This window comes from Felis catus, chromosome D1 (assembly GCF_018350175.1).
Source record: "Felis catus isolate Fca126 chromosome D1, F.catus_Fca126_mat1.0, whole genome shotgun sequence".
NCBI classification, from domain to species: Eukaryota; Metazoa; Chordata; class Mammalia; order Carnivora; family Felidae; genus Felis; species Felis catus.
The window spans coordinates 109269097-109289906 of record NC_058377.1 but is presented as its reverse complement, the minus strand read 5'-3'; the positions used below and the strand labels follow the sequence as shown (position 1 = coordinate 109289906).

The 20810-nt window shown below is 49.0% G+C and overlaps 1 protein-coding gene across 4 annotated transcripts; it reads right to left on the bottom strand.

The window, feature by feature from the left end:
- Positions 1 to 871: 871 nt before the first annotated feature.
- BBS1 (Bardet-Biedl syndrome 1) lies at positions 872 to 20280 on the bottom strand. Of its 4 annotated transcripts, none has more exons than XM_003993678.5 (17): positions 20158 to 20280; positions 19748 to 19824; positions 19579 to 19613; positions 15992 to 16264; positions 15830 to 15876; positions 15648 to 15686; positions 15456 to 15528; positions 12741 to 12872; positions 11898 to 12004; positions 10424 to 10544; positions 10099 to 10257; positions 8399 to 8468; positions 7755 to 7913; positions 4982 to 5115; positions 3844 to 3978; positions 3140 to 3226; positions 872 to 2912 (listed from the first exon to the last, which is right to left on the bottom strand). In XM_003993678.5, exons 1-17 carry the CDS (start codon positions 20202 to 20204, stop codon positions 2826 to 2828), a joined length of 1782 nt encoding a protein of 593 aa, XP_003993727.1. In that variant the 5' UTR covers positions 20205 to 20280; the 3' UTR covers positions 872 to 2825. The 4 variants fall into 4 exon arrangements, with proteins under 4 accessions (XP_003993727.1, XP_019668271.1, XP_044895514.1 ...); XM_019812712.3 differs by having other exon boundaries at positions 19748 to 19851; positions 20158 to 20240; XM_045039579.1 differs by having other exon boundaries at positions 20119 to 20234.
- Between the last annotated feature and the right edge of the window lie 530 nt (positions 20281 to 20810).

Genomic DNA, 20810 nt, shown 5'->3' with positions numbered 1-20810 from the left:
AACCAAATGAAAAAAAAAAGGCAATTATTAACTCCATGAAAAATTAAAAGGTAATTTAATTATATCCCAATTTTGGCTCTGCAGGGAATAACTTTCATATAGTAAGATAAACAGCCATCTAAACAGTAAGTATTGATTTACCTAAAAACTGGGGAGAAAAGGCACAAAGTACTCCACAAGAGAGCTAAAGCCTCACCTTTTACAATAGGGACCCAACAGATAGTGTCTAGAATGATAAATCAAGCAAGAGTAGTATAAGCATATTTTTAAGATAAATAGCTAATGGATACCTGGCTGGCTCAGTCAGTGGAGTATGTGCGACTCGTGATCTTGGGGTTGAGTTCAAGCCCCACCACTGGATGCAGAGATTACTTAGAAAAATAGCTAAGAGAACTAAAAATGATTGTAGCAAGGGAGCAGTAGTGGGGAATGGGGAGAATTTTCTTGTTATAAACTAATTCCATAGTACTAAGTAGGTACGTGGTTTTATTTTATTTTTTTTTTAATTTTTTTTTTCAACGTTTATTTATTTTTGGGACAGAGAGAGACAGAGCATGAACGGGGGAGGGGCAGAGAGAGAGGGAGACACAGAATCGGAAACAGGCTCCAGGCTCTGAGCCATCAGCCCAGAGCCCGACGCGGGGCTCGAACTCATGGACCGTGAGATCGTGACCTGGCTGAAGTCGGACGCCTAACCGACTGCGCCACCAGGCGCCCCGGTACGTGGTTTTAGATAAATACTTTTTAAAAAGATAATAACTTCCCTCATCCCTAATGTACACAATCTCCTGGAGCTCCAACTAGTGAGTGCACTGGGTACCATGCACTGTTCCTGGTTTCATATTGCTTTATGTATACGTGTCCACATCAGTGCAGTTCATGTATTTTTAATAATAGATACATAGTATTACATCACACAAACTCTCTTTAGGTGCTGGGCATAGGAAGCTTCTCCACTTCCATCATCATGAATAGCTACAAACTAGACTTGGTGTTCTGAGCTCACAGTCATCACATGATTGGGGAAGAAGAGATTGTATGGTCATATGGCCCAGTGAAGAGCTAGCCCAGCCCCAGTGACAGAGCTCCAGTGATAAGGGGCTTACTACCTTCTAGAGCAGGCCTTTCCATCTCTGCCAAGCTCTCTTAGGAAGCTCTGCAGGTTAAACCTCCTGCTTCGTCCAACTGTGACTCACTTGGCTTGATCTAGAGACCCTTCACCACCCTGACCCAATTAATCTATGTCTACAAGCGGCCAGGCTCTGCACAGAGGAGGGGGATGGGCTCTTTCTTTGGTCCATACCCCATTCTTTCTTAACCTGGCCCCAGAATGCATTCCTTGGGAGGGTTTGGGGTGAGCTGAGAGCTGTGTCACCCCAATCCCTTGCTGGGGTCCTGGACAAGAGGTTATTGCCCGGCCATGGCAGTTAGTGTGGGGCCCTTGGTCTCAAGGGCAAAAGCCCTGCACTTACTCCTGTCAAATCCCCCCTTTCTGGAGTGGAGTCCTCATTTCCTCTAGAGCGGCTGCCAAGCTCACAGGATGCTAGAGCTCAATTTGGTCACAAACTGCCTCATTTTACATGTGGGGAAACTATAGCCTAGAAGGATTTGGTTACTTCCCACAAGGCTGAGGTACCATATGCTAGGCTGCACCTGGTCATACAGAGGAAAAGACAGGTGCTCAGGGAGCAGGGTCCCTGGCTCCTAAGTGGTTCAAGGTGGCCCTGGTAGCACCAGCCTAACACTGGCCAGGGCTCAGGAGGCACTGAGGTCCGGGACTGTGGGTCTAGGGCCCTTGTGGTCTGAACATGTGCTTTCCCTCAGTCTTTAGCCTCACTCAACACCTCTGGTCCATGCCTTTCCAGCTAATGCCACTGCCCAGTAAACTTTCCACTTACGTGATTGATCTGGGCTCCAGGGCACAGAAGAGCAGTTCTGGGCTTCTGCCTCCTGTGCCACCTCCCCAGGGCCCGGAAACGCCTCTCCTGCGCACCCCAGCCCCACTTGTGCTCTAACTGAGCCTTCCTCTCCTGGGACGCTCTTTCTGGACACGAGCGACCAAGTCAGGAGCGGCAGTTGTGTGGTGTTCAGAAGCCCGGTGGGGGCTGGGGCCACTAGCTCCTGGCACGGGCGCCCTATGCTTTCCTGGCACCACCTCCTCCCTTGGCGATCTTCATGGAGCATCACAGGCCTGAGACTTTGGCTGAGCCCAAGATTTCAGGAAAGGCCCCTGTGGGGAGGCAACTACTCCCTAGGCTCCCTTGTTTGGCTCACAAGGAGAAATCAGAGCATGTGTTTTGCCTGTAATCTGACCAGCATCAGACAAGCCTCTGGAACCCCAGGGAGCAACAGGGGGCTCGGTCTCACCCAAGAAAAGCCTCTGATTACCCCAGGCCAGGCCATGGCCAATTCTGGCCTGGGCCTGCAGCAACCCAGGAGTAATGTGCCTACAGAAAGCAGCAAAGGAGAAGGCTGGGCCCGAGCCCCTCATCTCACCTTGACCACTTCAGAGATCTTCCTTCGGCCCTGGGGGTGATTTCTGGACAAAAGTGGGGAGGATGAAGGACAGCAGTAGTCCGGTGGGCAAATGGCTGGGTTTTCCTGAGGGGGAAGGAGCTGAACCTCCTGGGTACTCACTGACCTGCTGCTCTCGGTCACCCAGCAGTCAGGGTGGTGAGAACGGGGACACTTAGGAGAGGAGAAGGAAACCGTGGCCCCAACACACTGCTGCTCGGGGACTGGGCCATTGACTCTGCCCAGCTGAGTGGAAGCGGCTGAATCTTCCTGGTCCCGATTCTACAGGGGCTTTAACACCAGTCCAGGGGTCAGGCGGCTGCCAGCCCCTCGCTCACGGGCATGTTGATGTGGGCACTCAGGAGGGGTGCACTCTGGCCTTCACGAAGCACCAGCACCTACGGAGGAAGTGCCGTGGCAGTAGGGGCATGCCCCCTTTACTTCCTGCTCCCTGCAAAGGCCAAGCCCAGCCTGGTCTGCACTGGTCCCAGTGACAGGCCACAGGGCTCTGTCAAAGGGGACGGGGAGGCTGCAGACACCCACCCGGACCTGGCAGCCATGTGGGGGCCTTGTCCACCTCACTCTCACTGTCTCCCCGACGTGGTACCAACAGTGGGCGACCTACCTTGATGATGTCCGAGATGCCCTTGTCACTGAGACTCTCCACAAAGGTCTCTAGTGGGTAGCTGAGCCCTGGCACCAGCAAGGGGACCTGGGTTTGGGGACAGACAGGTAAGGAAATCAGCTCTCATGCCTGGACAGCGTTTGGCAGATTCCAAAGCACTCTCACACCTGCTGTAGCAGCTGAATTCAGCATAGGCCTGGCAGGGCGGGTGGGGCTGATGGGCCCATTCACAGGATATGGGTTCAGTGAGGGGAGTGGACGCTCGAGGACCACATGTATGTCCAGGATTAAACTCAGACCAATCCCAGAGTCTTTCTCAGCCTCTGGTCCTCCCAACTTAGGATCAAATTGGATCTGGGGGGGAAATTAGGCCCTTCACTCTGTGCAAAATTTTCCTTGGGGCAGAAAGAGGCTCCCATTCCCACCGCGGGCATGGCTGCGAGGCAGGATGGGCTCTGGGTTCTGGCTCTTCTCCTAGAACCTTCCGTGTGGCTCCTTGAGACCTCTCAGGCTGGGAGAAAAGCAGCCAAGGCAGGTCTTGGGCATTCTCCCCAGGGGAGGACCCTGCCATACCCCAGCCTGGTCTGTGGCTGTGGCCACCTGCCAGCTCCCTCACCACTGACCTGTTAGGGCTCTGTGGGCACCTAACCAGGCCCCAGCCTGGTCTTCCCCTCAATCCATGTCTCAGTGGGGCAGCCCAGTACCTTGAAGAAGGCCCGGGGCAGGGCGTAGAGCACCTCGTTGTACAGGAAGCAGACCAGCAGCCCCAGGATGGGTCGGGCTGCTGAGGTGTTCTGCAGGTGAAGTGTGAGCTTAAAGGTGGGACCCAGGCCCTGAACCTGCGGAGAAGGTGGGGTGGGTGGAGGAAGCCCTTAGGAACAGTGGCCTTGGGCACTGAATCCCAATGTGCCCTGGCCCTGTCCTCCTGCTTTGTCATCAATGTTCTCGAGTTACTCTCTTCCAACTGCTCTAATGTACCGTCCTGCCCCTCAAAAGGCCCCTCAGAAGCCCAGAGGCTAGTTCCTGTTTGTACAGGGATCAGCAAAGGCCAAGTGGGGGAAGGGGCTTGATGCAGACTGCACAGGAAGCTGGTCAGAGGCAGAGCTGGCCCAGAGATGAAAGCCCAGCCCCCACCTATGGCCTCACCACTGTCCCTGCTGCTCTCTTCCCAGGATCTGACTTCCTCCCACTCTCACCCTAGGGTAGGCACAAGGATTTCATGTTCCTCCCTTTCATTCTCAGTTGCTTTGTAGCCTCTCCCTCTATCTATCTACTTCCTTTAGGGAAAGAGAAATTGGAAACCCATTTGGGTCAGACAGCACGCCTCTGGGACCCGTTTAGCCCAGATGACCTTGAGGTTTCTTGTGTCTGAGTGCAGGGTCTCCTCCTCCCGTGCACGTCTCAGGACTTCCCTTCCCTGTAGCAGGCAGTCCTAGCCCCCAGGCTGCTCACAGTTACTGAAACAAACGGCTTTCTTCCTTGTACCGTAGCCGTCAGAGTCCCTCCAGTCCTGGGAAGAAATGTCCCAAGGTGACTACTTGTGTGCCCTGCCCCAAATGCAGGGGCTTGTTTTGAGGCACGGCATGGGCTGAAGGAGCTGGAGAGTGTGGCCCGCTCCACGGCCCGCTGAGGGGAAGAGGCAGCACAGCAGAGGGGAGGAGAGAGAGCACCCTCCTACAGGAAGACAGACACTTGGTCTCTGGGCCTCTGGGAGGGGAGAAGGGGGCACAAGGCGTAGTGGGCTCAGAACTGGCTCTGGGGCTGAGGGGTTCCTACCCACCCTTGCCCTCTGCCCCTCTGGCCCTGAGGTGGCCTGACTGCCCCCTAGCCCTGGGTGCTCACCACAGCGTGCAGCTTGAGGGGCTCCCGGGCTGTCACAGATACAGGATTCAGGCTGGACTCAAGGGCCTGCACGTAGGCGCGGGCAGTCCGGAGGCGCAGCAGGTAGAGGTCGGTCTGGAAGGTCCGGTGCATGGCTGAGGAGAGGCGCACAAAGGGCTGGTGCCGGAGGGAAGGAGGGAAGGAGGGAAGGAGGGGGCAGAGGCAGGGGAGAGGGTGTCTTGCACGGGCTGCTGTTCAGACAGCACAAGAGGAAGGCAGGGGCCGCAGGAGCTGGGAACGTGGGAAAGGGAGGACCAAGGTGCAATAGCCTGGCCTCGGTCCGGTGACACTGGACGCCGTGGGCCACACACTGGCTGCCTCCTGCTTTCTGGTTTCCTACCACCGCACAATCCCACTCTCCGGGATGGCTCCTTCGATTTCGCCCTAAGGGCTAGCGTTCCCTTAAGTCTTGTCCTTGGTCCTCTTCCTCTATGCCCTGCCCCGGCTGTGAGCACTCCACTGAGGAACAGCTTCGAGCTCCTGAGGGTGGGGACTTGTCACTACCGAGGCTGCAGTGCCCCGCTCAGGACCGGGCCCACGTCCACTCTCAGTCCTGCTTCCAGCTGCCTGATGGTCACCACCCGGACGTCCCATCAACATCTCGAACTCAACACCGCGGACACGCACATCATTCCCCTGACTCCGTCACTGCGTCCCCATCCACCAACGTGCCCAGGCTCACCTCTCACGGTTACTCATTTGCCAAGGTCTGAGGACTCTTCCTCAAAGCCGCCTCCAGAGCCCATGCCCTCTTCGTTCCCCCCGGGACCCTCTTCTAGGCTTAGCACGCTGGCTTGCCAGTTGGTCCTCGCCCTTCCACGCGTGTCAGGCGCCTCCCACCCCTCAGAGGTCTCATGTCTGGACGTTAGCCTGTTAGCCTGTCTATTAGTCTTTCCTTTTTCCTCTAGTACTTTTACAACTTATTTTTAATTTACTCAGAATTCATTTTTGTGTCTGGTATGAAGTAGAGTTCTAACTTTTTTTTTCTAGAAGCATGCAGTCCCAATTATGTTTTTTGGACAGGCTTTCCTTTCCCCACTAATTTGAAACAACACCTTTAACATAAACTGACTTTTCCCATACACGAGGGTCTGTTTCTTTCTGGACTTTCTAAATGTGCCCTGGATCGATATCAATCTCCGTATCACACCACAGCTGCTAATTCCTACAGCTTTCTAGTTCATATAGTTCCTTCTGCTGAGAGGCTATGTCCCCTCATTCTTTTTTTTTTTTTTTAATGTTTATTTATTTGCAGGGGGTGGGGGTGGTGGTGGTGGAAGGGGCAGAGAGAGAATCCCAAGCAGGCTCTGCACCATCAGCCCAGAGCCTGATGAGGGGCTCAAACCCACGATGATGAGATCGTGACCTGAGCCAAAATCAAGAGTTGGATGCTTAACTGACGGAACCACCCAGGCACCCCAAAGGTCCCCTCATTCTTAAATTCCATCCCCCAATTTCTTAGATTTACTGAAAACCAACCGGTCAAGTCCTCAAAATAAACCCTATAGGGATTTTCACTGTAACGTTGCTATGTTCCTAGATTAATTTTAGAAGCTGTTAATTAATCAGCAGCTTTAAAGCATTAGGTCTTGCTACCCTGAGAGTCTCATCATTGAAATATTCAGATGGTCTTTTACGTTCTTGAGAGCAGTTTTATAACTTTCTTTCTTACACTGACATTTTCTAGGGATTTTGTTGCCATTGTGAATGGAAACTTTGGATTTTCCAACTTGGTATATACCAAATGATTGAATTTTGCATATTTTACATTTGGTCACTTTAGAGAACTTCCTAATTATTTCTTGAATGTTTCAATTGTTTCTCTTGGATTCTCTCAGCTACAACAGCCTGCTAGCTCTTTTATCCTCTAGTTTACCCTTTAAAACTATCAGCAAGGTCCCCTTTATAAGACAGAGCTGGTCGAGTCACTGTATTTTTCCGCTTAACATCTTTCCCAGCCCCCACTACCTAGAATCAACCAAACATCTTAGCTTTGCACTCCAGGCCCTTTCGGAGCCAGCTCTGCCCTGCCTTTCCAGCCCCTGGTCTGGCCCCCCTGGCCTTCCTGCACTACACCCGCGACCACGTGGAAGATGCCACTTAAATCCAGGTAGGATCCTGTGACTCTACTCACGCCTCTGCCTGAATCTCCCTTCCCTATCCTTCTCTGGCTGGTGGACTTATAATCATTTTAGGGTGAAGTCCAGTGTCACCTCTCTCTGAAGCCTCTCCCAGGCGCCCGGGCAAACTTCCTCACTCTTGTGAGTCTCAACAGCCCTTTGCAGAGACTTCTTCTACATCTGTCACGCATGTGAAATTAGCAAGGTAGACTGAGTTCCTAAGGTAGGGGTCTAAACCTATTTCAAGGCATTTGGCACAAGGCCTGGCATAATCCTGGGTACCAAGTGAAGGGAAGAATGAATAAAAGAGCAAGAAAAACTGAATAGGAAAAGGAAGAACCCTGGTCAAATTCAGCTTCTCTCACGAGAATTCCTGCATCTAGAAGCAACTGTTCTCCCCTCTGCATTCGAAGGGCGTGTGCCCTCACCCACAGGATCTCCCACCTTGAGGCAGTTATTGGAGGTAGGGGACACCTCCTAGGCTGTCTCTGGACTTCCAGAGGCAGGAAAGCTGCCTGGTTGCCCAGTGCTTGGGGCACCCAGGCGGGCTCACCCAGTTCTTGCTGCTTTAGAGCAATGGAGAAGGAAGAGGCAGGACCTGGCCTGAGACTCACCGGTGCCAGCCTCCCGCTCTCGCAGCGTCTGATCCACATAAAGCCGGGTCTTTCGGGGCACGTTGAGTTTCAAGGCCTGGGCTGGTGGGGGGCCCGCCTCACCTCCCCCTTCCACAAACACTGCCGTACGCTTCAGGATCTTGATAATCAGGCCACCGCCTAGGGAAGTGGACAGACAGAAACAGATCTGTCCTCCCCAGTTCTACCCTACATTCCCATTCCTTCCTCCCCAAACAATCTGCCTCATATAGACCCAATTCTGTCCATGTTTGTCTTCCTGCTGAGATTCTGGGTATCTAGAAGGAATAAAGGATGTTTTAATAATGTCCTACTATCCATCCGTTCATTCAGTAGTTACTTATTAACTATTATGATGTTAATAGTTAATTAACATAATAAATGTTAATTAAATATTGTGATGTCTCCTCAGACACTGAGGAGACTGGGGTGAACTGGAAACACTGGCGCCTGCGAAGTGAAACCAAACTGCTGATGAGCTGGCCTCAGACAGGACATGTGTCTACAAGCCTTGCTTCCCAAACCCAGGCCTGCCTATGCTTCACATCCACATCTTCTTTCCTAGGATCGAGCCTGTCACCTTTGCGTCTAACTCTAAAACTCTTGCCAGGTCTGAGTCTGCTCACCTCGTGTGGTCATGATGAGGGTGTTATCTTCCCGCCCATACCGGCCAAAACAAAGGCTGGTCACTGCATCCTGTGGTGGAGACGCCAGGACTTAGTTGGGAAAATACCATGGAGAGGAGAGCAAGACTGAGGTGGAGTGATAAGGCTGGGAGACCCCAGATATGATAGGATAAAGAGATGTGAGGTAAGGCCTGGGGCAATGCTGCCTCTGAAATAGTTCCTCTATTTCTCATCTCCCATCCAATCTCACTGCCGCAGTCACAGTTCCAGACTGAATGTCATTGGGCTTCTGGGGTCACCTTTCTAACAGGTCCCCAGCCTGGTCTTTCTCCTTAATCTGTCCTTCACACTGATGCCTTTCAAAAACATAAACAGGACCGTGTCTATTTTCTGCCAAAAAAATTGCCATGGCTTTTGTCCTCCTGGTTAGAACAACTTAAGGCCTTCCACATCAGACTCCAACCTCCCTTTACTGTCCCTCTCCTCTTTACCCTCCTCCCACCCCTACAGCAGGCCTATAGTTCAAACCAACTGCTCTCAAACTTTACACATACACACACACACGTTTCACATGTGATATAACCTAAGCTTTCTTTCCTTTTTAATGCTTATTTATTTTTGAGAGAGAGAGAGACAGACAGACAGACAGACAGAGTATGAGCAGGCAAGGGGTAGAGAGAGAGGGAGATGCAGAATCCGAAGCAGACTCCAGGCTCAGAGCTGTCAGCATGGAGCGTGATGGGGGGCTCAAACCCACGAACTGTGAGATCATGACCTGAGCTGAAGTTGGACGCTTAACTGACTGAGCTATCCCAGTGCCCCTCTTTTTCTTAAGTAGGCTCCACGCCCAATGTGGGGCTTAAATTTCCGACCCTGAGATCAAGAGTCACGTGCTCTACCCAGCCAGCCAGGTGCCCCCTCTGAGCTTTCTTTTTTTTTTTTTTTAATTTTTTTTTTCAATGTTTATTTATTTTTGGGACAGAGAGAGACAGAGCATGAACGGGGGAGGGGCAGAGAGAGAGGGAGACACAGAATCGGAAACAGAGCCATCAGCCCAGAACCTGACGCGGGGCTCGAACTCACGGACCGCAAGATCGTGACCTGACTGAAGTCGGACGCCTAACCGACTGTGCCACCCAGGCGCCCCTGAGCTTTCTTTTTTATGTTGCTGGTTGTGGCCCGTTAAATTAATTTAATGACCCACAACTTAGTGTTTGAAAAACTCTAATCCAAATTCCTCAAGCCACCTGTATTCCTTAATCAAGAACATTCATGCCTCTCAGCCTTTGTTCATGCTGTTTTCAGTCTAGAATATTCTTTATGTATTCACTTGGCAAATTGTTTCAAGGCCCAGAGGAACTGTCACTTGCTATGAAATGGCTTGTGAGTTCCACCCCCATTTATCCTTCACCACCCCCCCCAGTTGCTAGGCCCCTCTGTGCTTTTTCAGTACTTTGTTCCGCTTTAGACTTGCTTGTATTTGAATTAGCGGTGTCTCTGGCTAGCTGTCATCTTAAATTATAAATTCCCTGAAGGCAGGATTTAGACATTGTTTTATCCCCCACATGGGCTGTGCACATGAGATGCTCAAAAAATGTTTCTGAGATACATCAAAAGTCAAGGGCATCAGGTGGGGATCAGGAGAGGCAGCTAAGAAGCCCCAGAGGTGGGACCAGAACAAAGAGGAGTCAGCAGCTCACCGGAGTGCGGATGACATTGAGCAGGGTCTTATCACGGTAAATGCGGACTTCTCCATTGGCCAGCCCAGCCATGACGGCCTGCAGGCCCCGGGAGTGCTGCTCCAGGAGATTCATGGTCAAGATGGCTGCTGGCATTTGCACTGTCCACAGCTTTTTACCCTGGGAGAGAAGAGCTTCTTACCCCGGGAGCGTTCAGGACACAGCGTGGAAAGAAGGGGTGGCTGGAGTTGCAGGGAAAGAGACACCAGAAGGAATCGCTTGCTAAGGGGGACCAGAGACACATACATGGAGGGGCTGGGGGGTGATGCTTGCCCAAAGGCCACACCTTGTGGGTGAAGCCATGCAGGCTGTCTTGGGTGCTGCCCACCACCAGGACCTTGTGTACCCGGACAAGCCCCACAGGCTGGGCGCTCAGCTCGATGCAGTACTTGGGGCGCTTGGCGTCTCTGTGGAATAAAGACACACTCTCCAAGCTCCAGAGCCTCTCCAAGCCTCGCCTTCCCTGGCTGACACTCCTCTTTCTAAGCCCCACAGACTATCCCTGAAGGAACCTGGGCCCCAAAGAAGATGACCATAGTATTGTTTCCACGTTTACCACTTAGCAGCTGTGTGACCTTGGATAACATGAAGTGTGTTTTCTTTCCCAGTCTCCCTGCTGCCTTTACTACAGTGATTTGTGTGATGACCTGGCATTTAATGGTTTACAGTGAGTGTACTTAGGCTAGGTGAAGTGCCACCGGACTTAGGCAGTGTAGCAATTTGTCAGAAACGCATGAGAAGTCTGCTATGTGTAGATGCACTGTTTTCAGTTTCCCAGCTTCTAAATCTTAGTTTCTCTTATCAAGAAAGTAGGGGTAATTCCTGCCTACTAATCACAGGCTATGGCTCCCCTTTCTTCATATGATGGCCATCAGATGATCATATCCCATCTGATGACCCATCCGAGAGCCTCCCTCTGGTCTCTGGTCCTCCTTCCAATCTACTCTCCACCCAGCAGACTAATCTCTTAAAAATATAAATGGCTCATAATATTCTTCTGATTAAACCCCATAAGAGTTTTCAAACTCAAAATCTTTATCATGTCCTAACAGGCCATGCCTGGTCTGCACACATCTCTTTCCACCCTCCCCCCTGACCATCAAGCTTGAGGAGCACATGGCAATGTCTTTTCTATCTTGAATTTGCTTAAGTTCTCTCCGCTTACAACACTTCTTCCCCACTTTTGGAATAACTGGCTCCTTCTTAACCTTCCAAATTATCTCCATAGACAGGTGTTCACTGATCACCTTGGCCCTATTATTTTTGCCCACTGAGCTTGCATTTTTCCTCCAAAGCATGCATCCAATTTGAAATACATCTTGCTTTGTTGACTTTAACATCTGTCTTCCCCTGAGGGCAGGGCCTATGTTTAGTTTATATCATTTAGCAATACATCCTCTATGCTTTATATAACGCTTAAAACATGGTAGGTGCTCCAAAATATTTCTTTAATTAGAAAATGATTATCAGCCTAATGCATAAAGAAGTGTCACATACCTATAAAGCAATACAGCAAATGGGAGGCTGTTTTTGTTTCTTCCCATCACTGACTGCACTGCTCACGTGCTACAGCCACCTTACCCAGTCTCTCACTTTGCCTGCTCATCACACAAGCCTGCAGGTGGCCCCCTATGCACGTGAGCTCACCTTCCTAGCCAAGTTCCCAGCTCTTTCCACTCCCAAATACCAGCCCCAAGGCCCCTGAAACCAGCCGGTTTCTGAGATGTTCCTTCTGGCCCCACAGACCACGAGGCAGTTACCTTCTCAGGATATAGATGTTCCCGTTGCGGCAGGCAGCAGCAAGCCGGAACTCCACATCAAACTGGCCGGAAACATCCAGGAAGACGGGGACGCTGGGTAGGCTCATCTGCAAAGGAGAGGCTCAAACATCCCAATTTTTCTGGTGCCCATCCTTCCCTACCTTGAAATAACGCCCGTGAGTTGGTTCCTTGTCCAAAGTCCCAATCTCCTCATCGTCACCCTGCTGGTCACAGTTTTTGTATACTTTTCCCGGAGGGAAACTCGGCAACAGTTTTGATTATACCTTTGACAAAACTATGCCACTTATAGGAATGTACCCTAAAGACGTATTCAGATAAACATGCACAGGGGTTTGGGCAAGGAGGCCTACTGCACTGGTGCTGACAGTAGTGAAAACTGAAAACGATGTAAACATACAATGAGTGATAAGGTAAATAAATTATGGTCCATTTACATAATGGATGTTGTGTGGCCTTTAAAGAAGCTAATGTGGTTTTATACAGATATAGAAAGACACTGATGAGTTCCTAGTATGTGAAAAGAGCAGGTTATGTGATCCTTACCACAAAGCCGTTTTTGTAAAAAAAAATTTATTTATGAGTTATATATCTGTGTCTCAATATAAAAATGTCCAGAAAGACATGCCAAAACTTTAATAGTAGATATTGTGGGTGGTGGTATTTTTGGACATATACTTTTTTCTTTATGCTCATCTACATTTCATAATTTTTCTACAATGTGTATTACCAAGAACTAGGGGCAGGAGATGGGGGAGGGAGTAGAGGGAGGGAATGCAGCCTGGGCCTCAGCTGTGCCGAGGGCCTGGCCCCATACTGACTGACCTTGGCCAAAATGATGAAGGCCTCCGGGTCCAACACCAGGAGCTCCTTGTTCTCAGTGCCCAGCACCAGGCAGGAAACAGCATCCTCGTCAGCCAGGTTCTTCTTCAAGGTGGTCATGGTGGTGATGACTGTCTGTAGAAGAACTCCAGGAGTCAGCCAGGGGGTCCCCACCCACCATCCCCACAGATACCCCAAGGACACCACAGGAGGGAAGAAAAGAGAGCAAAGGAGGAGGAAGAGTATCAGAGATGTGATCTAAGTTTTATGTACAAAAGTATTTATGGCAACAAACCTAACTTTTTTTTTTTTCAAAAAAATTTTTTTGATATTTATTTTAGAGACAGAGCACAAGCCGGGGAGGGACAGAGAGAGCCAGAGACAGAATCCGAAGCAGGCTGCAGGCTCTGAGCTGTCAGCACAGAGCCCAATGTGGGGCTTGAACCCACGAACCACGAGCCTGAGCCGAAGGCAGACACCCAACCGACTGAGCCACTCAGGTGCCCCAGCAACAAACTTAACTTTCTAACAACAGAGAACTGTTTAAGTCAATTACAAATTTCCATCTGATCAAAAACCACATAGTCATTAAAGAAAAATCACACTTTTAAAAGAAGATTCAATGACAGAACACTTCTAACGTATTCAGAGAAAAAATGGGTAAAATGTTATGTTAGTATAATCCTCGTTTAAAAATATATGAATAAAAAAGCACATGCTGGCAGGTGAAACTCATATTTACTCAAATTGGTTCTATCTGGACAATGAAATCACAGGTAATGTTTAATTTCTTCATTGTGCTTTTGTAGAATTTCTACAGTGGGCACATGTTCCTTTTATAATTGTGATCGGAGAGAAAACTTTTCTTTTTTATTTATTTTTAATGTTTATTTATTTTTGAGAGAGAGACAGAGTGTGAGTGGGGGAGGGGCAGAGAGAGAGAGGGAGACAGAATCTGTAGCAGGCTCTGGGCTCTGAGCTGTCAGCACAGAGCTTAGACTGACATGGGGCTCGAACTCATGAACTACAAGACCATGACCTGAGGACGCTTAACTGACTGAGCCACCCAGGCTCCCCTGGAGACAAAACTTTTAAAAGAGAAGAGGATGATCCCTTTTTTAGGAATTTGTCCTATGAAAATAATTTAGCAGGACCAAAATTTTCTCTGGATAAAACTGCTCATTGTGTCTTTTTTTTTTTTAATGTTTATTTTTATTTATTTTGAGAGAGAGAGAGTGTGCATGAGCAGTGGAGGGGCAGAGAGAGAGGGAGGGAATCCTAAGCAGGCTCTGTGCTGTCAGCACAAAGCCTGACTCAGGGCTTGATCTCACAAACGGTGAGATCATAACCTGAGCCAAATGAAGAATCACTCAACCAACTGAGCCACCTACTCAACCCGTGTGATTATCTTTAAGATTAAAAAAGAGGAATCATTCTCAATGCCTAGTGGAAAGAAAAAGGTTACAGAAACGTGGGTGTTAATGGTTCCCAATTATATAGCTATGACATATATCATGGAAAGATTGCCTCACTCCCCTAAACTGCATCTTTGAAGCAATAATTAATTCATTTCATGATTTTATACGTACTCAAAGATACTGACACCAGCGGATTTAAGCTGCTGATCAGCAGGAGACAACAATATTTCCCACAGAATTGGTCTAAGGCTAGCCAAAAGCTGAGGCATGCGTTGGCCAATGTGTTGGCTCAAGTGGCTTCTACAGGAAGTGGAAGGTTCCCATGAGGCTTTCAAAAATGCAGAGAACAGCTCTGGGATGGGACTGAGGGTCAGCCCCTAGGTCAGGAATCACTAGAGTTTACTGAACAGGTTCATCAATAAAACCATTAAAATGATAATTAAGAAAAATATGAAGTGAACAAAAGGGATACATTTCTTAGCTAATGACCTGCATGTGAACAGTTACATAAACTATGAATGAAATAATTGACAATTAAGGAAATAATCAAGGGGCCATTAAGAATGGAGTTCTTTTCTTTAAATTTAAACCTTTTTTAAAAATTTATTTTAGAGAGAGAGAGAACAAATGGGGGTGAGGGGCAAAGGGAGAGAGGGGGAGAGGGGGAGAGAGGGAAAGGAAGGGAGGGAGGGAGGGAGGGAGGGAGGGAGGGAGAGAGAGAGAGAGAGAGAGAGAATGAATCTCAAGCAGGCTCCACGCTCAGTGCAGAGCCCAACATGGGGCTTGATCCCACAACCCTGGGATCATGACCAGAGCTGAAATCAAGAGTCGGATGCTCAACTGACTAAGCCACCCAGGCGCCCCAAGAATGGAGTTCTTAAAGACTGTTTAAATGCTCAAGATATAATGTTACATACTCAAGGAAAAGAAATTATAAAGCATATTTGTAAGAAAATGTACCAAAATGGTAGGAATGAGTACCACTGGGTAGTAAGATTATAGTCATTTCTCCTATTTATACTTCTCTTTATTCTCTAATGAAAATATGTTATCTTTACTCTTAAGAGAAGAAAAGGCATGTAAAGTTCTGCAACTACATATGTTAATTCAAAGCTGCCACTGTTGACTGGAAACGTAAGGCCCTGCAGCTTTGTGACCATTACGTGTGGCAGGGGCTGGAAAGGAAACTATAAAGTGACACTAGTGGGGGTTGGTTGTAGACTTTACCACTGATGTTATGAGGTCTTTAAAAAAATTGCCCACCTTTTTTATAGGGAAATAAAGAGCGAAGGGGCATTACCTGCCGCTTGATGGACTTGGATTTGTGCTGGCTCACAAAGGCCTCCATTTCACTCAGCTCCAGCTGTAGAAACCTGCACACACAGAGAAGTGGCACCTGCATGCCCTGGGCCTACTTCCCTCCACAGGCCATTCCACAGCCACTCCCTCCCCCTGGAGCTTCTGGAGCCCCGGTCCTCCACAGGGCCCTTACCTGAGTGACTGTACCGACAAAGGCACCTCTGCCTTCTCCCTGAAAGGAGAGGGGCAATCGTGGCAGATTTAGTTGAGGAACAGGGCCCTGGGGTTCATACCAAGCACGGGAGGGATGAAGGAGAAGGGGTGGGGGGTTAAGGGAGGGGTGGGAGGCGTATGAAGGGGAAAGCGGGCTCTCACCGGATGCCTTCCAGCATCTCCTTCAGCGTCAAGGGGTCAATCCGGTCCTGTGACAGCAAGGGGATAAGGTTAAGTCTGTGGGCTCCAGAGGCAGGCAGGGAATGAGGACGACTCAGTGGCGGCCATCTTTGCCTTCTCATTCCCATCCCCGACATCACTTACCTCCTTGGCCTGGTTCCAAAGATCTTGTTCCAGGGGGTTTGGCGGCAACTGGGGCAGGCTGAACTTGAAGTAGGGCCTAAGATTCTTATACACATACACACAAGGGCCTGAAGCGAGTGCCAGAGCTGGTGTCCGGGGTTCATGTTGCTCCATAAGGAAGGTGGCGGCCGCAGCTGGCAGTGCAGGTAATGGGCTTTCAGTCAGCACTGTGGGTCCTTTGAGCACCTTCAGGCGGGGATGCTGCCCACCTGGGCCAAGATCCCCCACCACCAGCTGTAGAAAGAGGCTGGCTTATTCCAGGCTCAGGGTCTAAAGACCTCTCCACTGACCCCCTTCTTGGGCTTAGCCTTTTTGCCAGTGCACATTCATTCACTCCTATATCAATGCACCAAAGGTGTGGGGCAAGGAGACTCTGCAAAAAGGCTTGCAAGTTATATGACCTTGGGAGAGTTGATTAAACTTCCTGAGCCTCAGTTTTCCTACCCGCAAAATGGGAATACCTATCTCATGACACTTGTAGTGAAAATCAAATGAGGTAATGAATTAAGCAACCTGCTGAAGGCTAGTGAGGAGTAGGTGGCAGATGAGGTTTTCGTTATTCATTTGGGAATCACTTCTTCACAGCCTGCTCCATGCCAGGCACTATTCTAGACAGTAAACAGTGGCTAAAGTCAGTGAGGTGCTGGAAACTCACATCTGGGCCTCTGAAGCCTGGCTTCCCAGTGGGAAGAGAGCACAAGCATGCATGCAGACAGGATGTGCTCTGTGGACAGAGAGAAGAACCAAGCTCCCCAGTCTCTCTTTTCCACCCTCCAAACTATCCTCCAAGCTACTGTGTCTGCCAAGCAAGCCCATTCTCCCAAGTGAGGCCTTCAAGGCCTCTCTGATCTGGTTTCCAACCTGTTTTCCATCATCTTCCAATCTATGCTATTCTCCAGCCAGGATGGGGGCTGCCACAGAACATCTGGATTCTGAGAATGTACAGTGTGCCAGGAGCCACAGCAGGCACTACATGCATCCTTTCATTTAGTCCTTTCAACAACTCATGGGATAGGTACTATTATTAGCCCCATTGCACAGATGGGGAAGCTGTGACTTAGAGATGTTAGGTAAAAGTCACTCAAGCAAGTGGCGGAGCTCGGACTGGAATCTAGGTCTGTCTGAGTCTAAACCAGTGGTATTGACTACTATTTTACTTACTTACTTACTTATAGAGTTTGAGTGTGCGTGAGCAGGGGAGGGGCAGAGAGAGATGGAGAGAGAAAGGATCCCAAGCAGACAGCACTGAGCCTGACACGGGGCTTGAACTCACAAACTATGAGATCCTGACCTTAGCCGAAATCAAGAGTTGGACACTTAACCTAATGAACCACCCAGGTGCCCAACTACTACTTTTATTGGCTTTCCCTTTCTAACTTCAAATTTACTCTTTCAAAATGTGCTATAAACTTCCAAGTCTCTGTGCCTCTACTTGTGCTGTTCCCTCTGACTGGAATGCTTCCCCCCTCCCCTCTTCCATACCTTCTTGATACATTTCTTTCATCCTTCAACACCCAGTTCACATGTTACTGCCTCCTGGTGCCTCCAGATAGATTTCACTATCCTCTCCCTGCTGCTCCCATAATACTTTCCATATATTCAATTTTAACATCCTTTTGTTTACTCCATAAAAATTTACTGAGTACCCAATTTGGGCCAGGCACTGGGCTAGATTCTGGGAATCAACAAACTAGCTCTTAAAAGTTATTTCACAAAAGCATCGAATATTTCACATTAGTTATTGAAGCTGTGATTTCTACACCTTTCACTGCTATAAATCCAGTGCCAAGCACACACTAGGTATTCACTCCATATCGATGGATAAATTAAGGGCAGTGTCTGTATCTCTTCCCGACTGTGTACTGATTCATTTCTTTTTTTTTTTAAGCATAGTTTTTTTTTTTTAATTTTTTAAGTCTTTATTTATTTTTGAGAGAGAGACCAAGTGTGAACAGGGGAAGGGCAAGGAGAGGGAGACACAGAATCTGAAGCAGGCTCCAGGCTCTGAGCTGTCAACACTGAGCCCAATGTGAGGCTTGAACTCACGAACTGTGAGATCATGACCTGAGCCGCTCCGATGCCCAACCGACTGAGCTACCCAGGCACCCCCTGATTCATTTCTGACTTTAGAGTCTGCACAATGCCTGACACACAGTAGAGGTTCACTGCACACTTGCCAAGTTGCAGAATGCTTTAAGGACAGGAATTGGGGGCATATTCCACCGAATTCTCCTGTACTCTCCGTGAAGGGTAGGGTTCCAGACCTATCTTCTAACTGCCCAAATAACATGCCCACTGTGGGTTCAGTGCCCATGGTTGAGCCATAGTAGAACAAACACATGACTGGGAATGCAACCAGACCCAGGTCTGCCACTTTTTACAAACTCACTAAGCTTACTCAGTCTGAATCTATTTTCCCATTAACAAATTGGGAATAAATATGTATGTATGTATGTATGTATGTATGTATGTGAAAATGTTCAAAGAGGGTCTAGTCCAGGAAGGGACACTCAATATATGTTAACCCACTTTAAGCCCCAAATATTTCTCAATCTTTTAAAAACCTGTACCTTTAATTTTAAAATTTATTTATTTATATTTTATTTATCTTTATGTTTTTATTAAACTTATAATTTAACCTTTTTATTATTTAAAGTGTTCAGTCATATACAAAAGCAGAGAGATTAATATAATAAACCCCCAAATACCATCCAGTTTCAATAATTAGTAACTCATGGCTAATCTTAAAATTTATGCTCATTATTTATTTTTAATTTTTAATGTTTACTTATTTTTGAGAGACAGAGACAGAGCATGAGTAGGGAAGGGGCAGACAGAGAGGGAGACACAGAATCCAAACCAAAGCAGGCTCTAGGCTCTGAGGTGTCAGCACAGAGCCTGACGTGAGGCTCAAACCCATGAACTATATGAGATCACGACCTGAGCTGAAGTCAGACGCTTAACCAACTGAGCCACCCAGGCGCCCCTATTTATTTATTATTTTAGAGAGAGGGAGAGCATGCAAGCGGTGGAGGGAGCAGAAAAAGAGAGAGACAGAATCCCAAGTAGGCTATACTCAGTGCAGAGCCCTAGGTGGGACTCCATCCCATGACCCTGGGATCACTACCTGAGCCAAAAACAACAGTCGGACATCAACGACTAAGCCAATCAGATGCCCCTTGCTCTTTTAATAAACACAAAGCTCTCTCTTCCCTCCCTTCTATTTGCTCTCCAGATTCCAACGCCCCTCTCCCAACCAACGGATGTGCCCTTCCAGCAAGGAATTATGTCAAGTTAACAAAATTAAGAGGCTTTGTCTTGGTAGAATCCCCAGCAGCATTTTGTTCTGCTTTGCTTTCTGCAGTCTGTATTCTGAAATCAACAAGTTCTCTTCACCATCCACATAAAAATAAAATTTAACACTAAATGTACTTTTTCAGGGTACATGAGCTCCAGATTATGCTGAACTTCTTTGGAGCCATCAGGAAACCTCATTTCTGATATCTCCCCACCCCCCAATTCTCTTTCAGCTGAGGGGATATGCTTACCTTGTACTCCCCATCCCCATGCAAATCTGCCAGCGCTGGAAAACACAAAAGGGCCACAAACCGGGGTTTCAGAAGCTTTGAGGCTTCACTACAGAACCATTATTTGACCCCTCCCCCCCACCCCACTCCCCCCACCCAGAAGCAGGGGTTCCTGGTCCCAGAGACTCACCCAGGCAGCTGGAAAAGGTGTGGATGTTGGCCACGGGGTCGTAGTGTGCGTCCAGCCATTTCGAACTGGCCTCGTTGCTGGGGGAGGAGGGAAAGAGTTGGGCGCTGAGTCCCAAGGGAGAGTAAGAAAACTTTGAGGGGGCTAGTCTCAGAGTGAAGTGTGTAGGGCGCTCTGAAATGGGGATACAGAACCTCTGGGTCCAAGTCCAGGCTCCACCACAGGCTCCCTGAGTGACCCCGAGTCACACACACGCATATTCACTCCTTGGGCCTCAGTTTCCCTACTTGATCCCTAAAATCCGTTCAAGGACACCCGGTGCCTTCCGAGAACCGCAGGTGCCCAGATCCCAGGGCCCAAGACCCCCTCTTTACATTTATAGGAAAGGAGGCCTCGAAGACCCCGGCCTTCACCTCTCAGCTCGGCCGCAGTCGGAATCAGACGAAGACGCAGCAGCCATCTTCGCAGACGTCGCCTTGGCAACCGGCTTCGGCCAGCCGCCGCGCAACGCCCAATAACGCCCGGGTTCGGGGAAGCGCGCGTACAAAGGTTCCGGGCACTCAGCTTTCCGGCCCAGGGCAGGGAGGTCGCCGTGCGGCAGACGCTGCACTCGGTTGAGCTTCTGCCTGCTGAGGCGCAGTCTCTCGTCCCAGCTCATAGGTTTTACCTTTGCTCCTTCCCAGCCTGAACTTGGGGGCCCTGGAATCTCTAGGTTATTGACAGGACCCTCTGGCCTCAAGGCCTGGAGGGAAGCCCTTCTAGTGTTTATGAGCAGTGAGAGTAACTGCTTACCCTCTTCATCCTCATGGTTAACCGGGCTGGAAAGGTTCTATGTCCTTTCTTCCCATCTTGCTCTAGCGGTCTGGGCTCGGAGAAACGAAACACGGGGTTAAGAGATTAAATCCTACGATGACTGACGTTGAGAGTTTCTATAGTTTTTAGTCTCCTGTAATATTTTATTTTATTTTTAATTTTTTTAACGTTTATTTATTTTTGAGACAGAGAGAAACAGAGCATAAACGGGGGGAGGGTCAGAGAGAGAGGGAGACACAGAATCGGAAACAGG